General features: G+C 38.7%; 2 protein-coding genes across 2 annotated transcripts; one reads left to right on the top strand and one right to left on the bottom strand.

Moving 5' to 3' along the window:
* Positions 1 to 2,558: 2,558 nt before the first annotated feature.
* Positions 2,559 to 4,416, top strand: LOC104220908 (class V chitinase CHIT5-like). Its single transcript, XM_009771874.2, has 2 exons — positions 2,559 to 3,750; positions 4,388 to 4,416. Exons 1-2 carry the CDS (start codon positions 2,559 to 2,561, stop codon positions 4,414 to 4,416), a joined length of 1,221 nt encoding a protein of 406 aa, XP_009770176.2.
* Positions 4,417 to 4,679: 263 nt separating this feature from the next.
* Positions 4,680 to 7,675, bottom strand: LOC104220909 (nod factor hydrolase protein 1-like). Its single transcript, XM_009771875.2, has 2 exons — positions 6,530 to 7,675; positions 4,680 to 5,209 (listed from the first exon to the last, which is right to left on the bottom strand). The coding sequence occupies exons 1-2, from the start codon at positions 7,635 to 7,637 to the stop codon at positions 5,184 to 5,186; spliced, it is 1,134 nt and encodes a 377-aa protein (XP_009770177.1). The 5' UTR covers positions 7,638 to 7,675; the 3' UTR covers positions 4,680 to 5,183.
* Between the last annotated feature and the right edge of the window lie 444 nt (positions 7,676 to 8,119).

Raw genomic sequence — 8,119 nt, 5'->3', positions numbered from 1 at the left:
AGAATTATCAAGACCAGAACGGGGGTTCTCCAATGTATTATTATTAGGAGTCGGCGTAGGTGGCGCAGCAGGCAATCGACTAACAAGTGCCTGAAGAGCTTTGCCGACTTGTGCATCGATTAGCTTTTGCAAAGCTTCAGTTGTAACTCCTTCAAAATGTTCAGATTGCTCTTGTTGATCAGCACGGGATTCAGTAACAGGAGTGCCTTCACGAGATTGACGTGGTGAATTTAAAGGAGAGGGAACCACGATATCTTGATTTTGATGTATTTGATTCTCATGGTTTCCCAATGTGTTGTTACTGTTGTTGTCGGCGTTATTGTTTGACATAGTGACGATAATAGATAAGATATAGCTTAAAAGGAAAGATTATCAGATTCCCGGTAACGGAACCAATTTGTTTAACAAAAAATCTGAGTCCTTGGTCAAAGCTAAAAGAAAAATTCGGGTTACTGATAATCAGGAGACAAAAAATAAAATACTTTTGAGAACAATGGTAGAGGGTAAATAGATAAGTATTTCAGTGTATTCTCAATAGTATATCGTGTCCTTACAAATGATGATACTTCTTCCTTTTATAGATCATTCTAGGTAAAGGAATAAAGCATCAGTTTTAATGATATAATCATGAGCAATAAATGACATTAAATAGGCCGTTACACAATCATTCATATTAAATACCAACTTTATAACGTATCAGACATTTAATAATGAATTTGGGCTCCTTTCTGTCATCTGATCCTTGCTTTCAATGCCTTCTAATCCGTTGGCTGCAAAGAATTTAAATTGGTACGAGACTCGTATCTATACGTCGTCTCGTGCTTATTTAAATTCTTCTTCCCGTGGCTGTTTTCACCATGCCTCTTAGTCAATTGTTGTTTCTTTGACCATTCAACTAATCCACGTGTCATGCCACATCATTTTTAATATAAATTCAGTTTTTTTCCCAATACAATTTGGACATGAATGTGAAAGTAAAAACAAAAGAAATGGATTTTTTTCAGCTCTTAAGCAAAGGTCTCAGGTTCGACTTTCGAACTCTGAGAATGAATTGTAAAATTACTACCAACCATGACCACCGGTACCACCATTTAGGGCCGCGAGAGGTCGGGGACGAGGTAGAGGCCGAGATGGGATCCGTACTAATCCAAAGCAACACCGGTGGAGCCACCGGTTGCTCCAGGACCACCAGTACCACCAATTAGGGCCGCGAGAGGTCGGGGACGAGGTAGAGGCCGAGATGAGATCCGTACTAATCCAAAGCAACACCGGTGGAGCCACCAGTTGCTCCAGCTGAGGATAAAGCAGGCCTAGGATTATCTAAAATCAAATTAGAATACACTTATGTTTGCAGAATTTTACATCGACATGTAAAGATCCAAAATCAAATAGAATAAACTTTAATTCTACATAGAGATATCGATACAATCAGAGGTTCAACAATGTTACATCAATGTAAATATCATAAGATTAAGAAATACAAACAAACAAGGTAGTTATATTCAAGAAAAACATCTGTACCTCAGTAACCTACCAAAGATAGCATTTTCTATTCTTATTTTCCCGTCTTGCTTTAGTTAGTATATATAAACATCTCATTTCATATTATTACTGGTGGAGAAAGAGTGACTAATTAACAAAAGATGGCTATTCCTGAAATCTTGTCAACATTTTTGGTTATTTTTCTTGTTGCTGGTGCTAAATTCCAAGTGTGTTCTGCATCTCGTTATGTTTCAGCTCCTGTTTCTGTGTCTCCTTCACCCTTGTCTGGTCCAATCCCTAGATTTCCACTGCCTTCCGCTCCCGAGTTTCAGATACCATCCTTGCCTCCATTTCCAAGCACTAGTCCACCGTCCATGCCTCTAGTTCCAGGCTTCCCTCCATCCGTGCCTATATTTCCAGGCTCGCTTAGCTCACCGTCCTTGTCTGTAATTCCAGGCTTTCCTGCACCAATCGTGCCTATATTTCCAGGCTCGCCTAGTTCACCATCCACGCCTCTAGTTCCAGGCTTCCCAGTACCATCCATGCCTGCAATTCCAGCCTCGCCTAGTTCACCGTCCTCACCTGTAATTCCAGACCTCCCTGTACCAATCATGCCTACATTTCCAGGCTCGCCTATTTCACCGGCCACGCCTCTACTTCCGGGCTTCCCACCATCCATGCCTGCAATTCCAGGATCACCTAGTTCACCGTCCTCGCCTGTAATTCCAGGCTTCCCTGTACCAATGGTGCCTACGTATCCAGGCTCGCCTAGTTCACCGTCCACGCCTCTAGTTCCGGGCTTCCCAGTACCATCTGTGCCTTCAATTCCAGGCTTGCCTAGTTCACCATACTCGCCTATAATTCCAGGCTTTCCTGTAACCGCGCCTACATTTCCAGGCTCACCTAGTTCACCGTCCTTGCCTGTAATTCCAGGCTTCCTTGTACCATCAATGCCTCCATTCCCAAGCACTAGTCCACCGTCCCCGCCTTTCATTCCAATCTTCCCTGTACCATCTCTGCCTCCAGGAACTGTTCCACCCTACATGCCTCTAATACCTCCCTCTATTTCACCATCTATGCCTCCGGTCCCAGCTTCCTGTCCACCATCCGTGCCTTCGGCTCCCTACTCTAGTCCACCTTCACCCTCCATGCCTTCAATTCCTGTCTCTAGTCCACCAATCATGCCTCTGGTTCCTGCCCCAGTGCCATATCCCAGTATGCCTGTTCCCGCACCAGGACCTACGCCTACGCCTTCTGGCATCAAAGGTGCATACTGGCTTTCATGGCTAGCTGAATCAGCTCCTTCATCAAGCATCCCTACTGAATATTTCACCCACATTTTCTATGCGTTTGCTGTGCCTGATAATACATCATTCCAGTTGCTCGTAAGCCAAACTGACGAGCAATCAATGATTAACTTCACGGCTACAATCCATTCTCAGAGCCATGCAACGAAGACCATGCTATCAATAGGAGGAGACACAGGTTCACCGGTTCTCCCCAGTATGACGAGTTGCCATGATAATCGCGCTTCATTCATCAAATCAACGATCGATGTAGCTAGAAAGTGTGGCTTTGATGGCCTTGATCTTGATTGGGAATTCCCAACCAAATCAGAAAACATGCACAATCTAGCATTACTATTAAAAGAATGGCGTCACGCCATCAGCATAGAGTCATTAACTTCCTCTAGACCTCCACTCATCCTATCCACCGCTGTTTCCTTCTCTCCTGATCCTCTCTTATCAGGTACATTTTATCCTGAAGATGCACTAAGAAACTATCTTGATTTCTTGAACCCTATGTGCTATAATTACAAGGGCTCGTGGGATACTTCAGCGACTGGTGCTCCCGCCTTGTTATACGACAAGTCTAGCAATATTAGCACCAGTTATGGAATTTCAGCCTGGAAACAAAATGGGATTCCTTCAACAAAGATAGTTATGGGAATTCCTTTATTTGGAAAGTCATGGAAATTGAAGGATCCAAATGATCATAGAATTGGAGCTCCTGCAGTAGGAGTTGGTCCTGGAACTCAAGGAGAAATGTCATATGATAATATAGTAACATTCAATTCAGAAAACAATGCCACTATTGTATATAATAATGAAACAGTTTCAACATATTCATATGTTGGAACAAATTGGATTGGATATGATGACATTAATTCAATCACAAAAAAGATTAAGTATGCTAAGACTCAGGGAATTGGTGGTTACTTTTTCTGGGCACTTGGCTATGACAGCAACTGGACTCTTTCTAGAGCAGGTAAAATTCCTAAAGTCTTCAATTTCCGATATTGAGTTTAAGTTTTATGCACCGACGTTCTAATTTACACCAATCAGGACACTTATAAGGTAACTACAGTAAATTTCTATGAGAAGTATTAAATGCTAAACTGATAAAAATACCTGCTATAATAGGTTAAATGATACTAACCGATAAAGTTGCTGCCATGTGACCAATAAGTTACGGGGTCCGAGTCGTAGAAACAACCTCTTGCAAAAATGTAGGGTTAGGCTGCGTACAACAGACCCATATGGTTCGGCCCTTCCCCGGACCCTGTGCATAGCGGAGAATTAGTGCATCGGGCTGCCCCTTTTTCTAATGTTGTAACTTTTTTACGAAATTAAATAAAAAAAGGACAGCCTGGTGTACAAGGTATCCCGCATTCACGCAGGGTTCAGGAAGGGCCTTACTCCAACGGGTGTGATATAGACAGTCTACCCTAATGCAAGCATTAGTGGTAGCTTCCACAACTTGAATTCATGACCTATATGTTACAAGGAGATAACTTTATACGAACTTAAATACTTTGACATATATGTCTCTTTTTTAGAATCATACTGCTATTTATAGTATGAACATTTGAAACTGAACTAATGATTGTGTACAATGATTTCAGCTTCTATGGCATGGGATGATGAAATTTGAGGTGCAGTCGCGCGTACAGGATTAGACCCTGAGAGCCAAATTCTTATCTATCATTGGATCGTTTGATTGAGTTTATTTAATATACCCTTCATTTCTATTTATACTTCACATTTGAATTATTGCTGAGAATTAGTATGGTTTATATTTGATGCATTTCTTGTTTTCTTTCTGTTGGGAAAATATTAGTTTTCTGTTGGGAATCACAAGCTTTGCAAGCAATGGAAGCTGCAATATACAGGAAGTTATGGACCAAAACCAACAGAAAACTGAAAATATAGAATGTAATATAGTAACAACAATTGAACCAGACAATTTCTATTAGGACTTATCCGTAATATAAAAGGGTAGCCTGGGCTGCCTGGTACATTAAGTTCCCGCTATGTGCAGGGTCTGGGGAAGGGTCGACCCATAAGGATCTCTATTGTACGCAGTCTTACTATGCATTTCTGCAAGAGGCTGTTTCCACGGCTTGAACACGCGACCTCCTAATCACATGGCGGCAACTTTACCAGTTACGCCAAAGCTCCCCTTCAACTTATCCATAATATAAGTCCAAAATTTCTAAAGCTAAAGTTTGTGTTCTCTTACACTAACAAATTTTATTAGCTGAAGGCACATAGTACAGATACTACAAAATAAACAAACTACTCAGCTTTATTACATTTTCATATATCAATTCAGTTCCAAGAAATTTTGAGAATTACAATATATATATATATATATATATATATATATATAATTCTTCAGAACCTTCTTCCTTTCATCTTTTATGAAACAATCCACAACTGTTTAGCTGCAAAATAGGAAAAATAAAAAAAATAAAATGTGTAAGAAATATAATCAATCATAAGTTAAGAACATTCTATATGTTAGATCTTTTTTCCCACTTAATTCTCAAACATTTCTTCTTAATCAGTAATTTAATCATTTTGCTTAATCAAAATCTTAATATATGTTTGACTCCTTTAAAAATATTTGAAGTAAGAAGACCACATGATCTTTGTTAGAAGGATTTAACATATATATATATATATATACCGACATTATAAAGAATTTTTGCACTATTATATATTTTAACTTGTAGGAGCAGGCAACATGTCTTATTTTTCAGGCAACTAATCCCATTACTTATATATAATACCTATAAAAACTGGTAATATCCATAGCAAGTATGATAAGATAGCTTGAAAGTAGAGTAAATGTTGTGACGGGGCCGGATTTAGGCCTAAAGTATGGTGTACGCGAACCTATGATCTTTCCGGCAAACTAGTTATTTTATATACATATTTTCTAGAACTAATCTAATATTATTTACTTGCCTCCATGCTCCAAAAAGGATGTATGTTACACTTAGTTGAATGTTGAGTTATTTATCCAAAGGAAACGAGACTAATTCCCGCTAAGTACCTATTTCTCTTTGTTTTCAGTAGTGAACCCATGTTATAGATATCCTAAATCCACCCGTGTTGTAACAAGTTAAAGTAAAAGATCTTGACAGTTTACGCTGGAAAGGTATGAAGTTGGACTAGTTTAGAAACACTGAGTAGGTGAAAATAGCACTGACTAGCCAGTTTTCGAACCGGTAATTGAAAAATAGCCAGTGTTTGCAAAATTATTGAAAAATAGTCACTATTTTACTGTAACACGGAAAGTTTCAGCATAATATACTGGAGATTGATGCACGTGTGTATGAACTTCTAGCATATTATGCTGGAACTCCAACACACAGAAAGTTCCAATATAATATACTGGAGATTGGAGCACCTGTGTATGAACTTCCAACATATTATGCTTGACCAATATAATATGCTAGAACTCCAGTATATTATACTGGAAGTCCAGTATATTATGCTGAAACTCCGGTATATTATGCTGGAATATTTTCCGGATTCCGAACAATATTTTCGTTCAGATTTATCTTTACATGAAAAATGGCTAAATTTCGATTACTTTTGAAACCGTGCCTATTTTTCAATTACTACTCGTACATATGGCTATTTTTGAATTTCACCCACTGAGGAGGCATAGGACTACTAAGGTGAAAAGACAGGACATACGACACTACCAGCGTATATAAGTAAATTCTTTACAAAAATAAGTGTAAGCAAGTTACCTGTTCTTGAGATTTTCCAATCAAGATCACCAGCAACAGCCCAAAAGAAGTATCCACGAAGTCTTTGAGCTTGAGCATATCCTATCTTCATTGAAACAGATCTAGTATCATCATATCCAATCCAAGAATTCCCAGCCACAGAATATGTAGAAACTGTTGCAATATCAAATACAACCTTAGCATTATTTTCTTTATTAAATTTCTCTACTTCCCTATATGTCATTGTCCCTTGATCTCCAGGACCAATACCAATTCCTGGTGCACCAATTCCATGTACATTAGGATCTTTTAATTTCCATGTCCTACCATATAATGGCAATCCCATAATTAATTTGCTTCTTATTGCTCCGGCTTTAATCCATGACCTTACTCCATAACTTGTACTAATGTTACTTTTCGTGTCGAATAATGCAGCTGGTGCACCCGTGGCAGATGTGTCCCACGATCCGCGATAATCGTAGCACATTAAGTTGATCCAATCTAAATTCCTGTTAATTGAACGTACAGGGTATGATCTGAATTCATCAGATAAAAAGAAATCAACTGAGAAATAAACAGCTGCTGTGATCAAAAGGGGTTGCCTTTTTGTTGTCCAAGATTCTTTTTTGACCTCAACCCTCCATTGGTCTAATAAAATAGCCAAATTTTCCATGTCTTTTTTGTTTTGAGGAAATTCCCAATCAAGATCAATTCCATCAAAATTATACTTTCTGGCTACTTCTATGCTAGATTTTATAAATGTCAAACGAGAGACAGCTGTTGACGCCATGCGTGAAAATCTAGCAGGTCCTTCGCCCCCTCCACCAACCGAAAAGAGCGTCTTAACGGACGGTCTTTTCGATCGGAGGGTAGAGGTGAAGTTGAAGAGGAGAGTGGACGTTTCGTCATCGATTTCGAATTTAAAGGTGGTGTTGTTTGGAACAAGAAATGCATAGTAGATATGAGTGAAAAAAGATGTATCTATAGATGATGGTGGAAAAGTTGAAAATGCCCAAGAAGGATAATATGCACCTTTAACTCCTTTAGATGGAGGGTGTGCCATAGCACAAGCAAAGGCAAAACATAAGATAACAAAACTAAACAGAACATTGGGTTTAGGACTAGCCATGGTTTTATGATATTGAATAAGACAATACTACTATATGGTTTTGATCTCTATATATAGACAAATGGAGCCTTGATAAGTTCAAACTTGGGATTGTTCCTTTTTATTTATGTTTAGTTTTTGGTATTAAGGAATTGGCTGTTTCTACTTGGACACACGTGGGTGGAGCTAGAGCGCAGAGAGCGGTTCGGTTGAACCCAATAGCTTTGGTTCGAATTTTGCATTTGTTTTAAAAAATTCATTAAATATGTATAAATTATTAATTTAAAACTTAATAATTTAAGATGATTAAAATCTCAATCCCATAAACTTGAAATCCTGACTCCGCGTCTGTAAATACATCACATGAAAAATATGACTTTGTATGTGTGGATGGAGTTTAAGATTACCTTAAAGAATTGGTATTATAAAAAGTTGATATTTTTGACTGGTTGGTTATGGCTATGGGTATTGTCCCACTGCTCAATGGAGTTGTGCCTTTTGAC

This window comes from Nicotiana sylvestris, chromosome 11, assembly GCF_000393655.2.
Source record: "Nicotiana sylvestris chromosome 11, ASM39365v2, whole genome shotgun sequence".
NCBI lineage: Eukaryota > Viridiplantae > Streptophyta > Magnoliopsida > Solanales > Solanaceae > Nicotiana > Nicotiana sylvestris.
Note: the sequence above shows the minus strand (reverse complement) of the source record. Positions and strands in the feature narration are given on the sequence as shown.

Excerpts from the sequence above, each read along its gene's own strand:
- LOC104220908 (XM_009771874.2), top strand. The coding sequence starts at position 2,559 with ATGCCTCCGGTCCCAGCTTCCTGTCCACCATCCGTGCCTTCGGCTCCC. Across the intron at positions 3,751-4,387 it reads CTGGACTCTTTCTAGAGCAG|CTTCTATGGCATGGGATGAT; the intron begins GTAAAATTCCTA and ends CAATGATTTCAG.
- LOC104220909 (XM_009771875.2), bottom strand. The coding sequence starts at position 7,637 with ATGGCTAGTCCTAAACCCAATGTTCTGTTTAGTTTTGTTATCTTATGT. Across the intron at positions 5,210-6,529 it reads TTGGAAAATCTCAAGAACAG|CTAAACAGTTGTGGATTGTT; the intron begins GTAACTTGCTTA and ends CCTATTTTGCAG.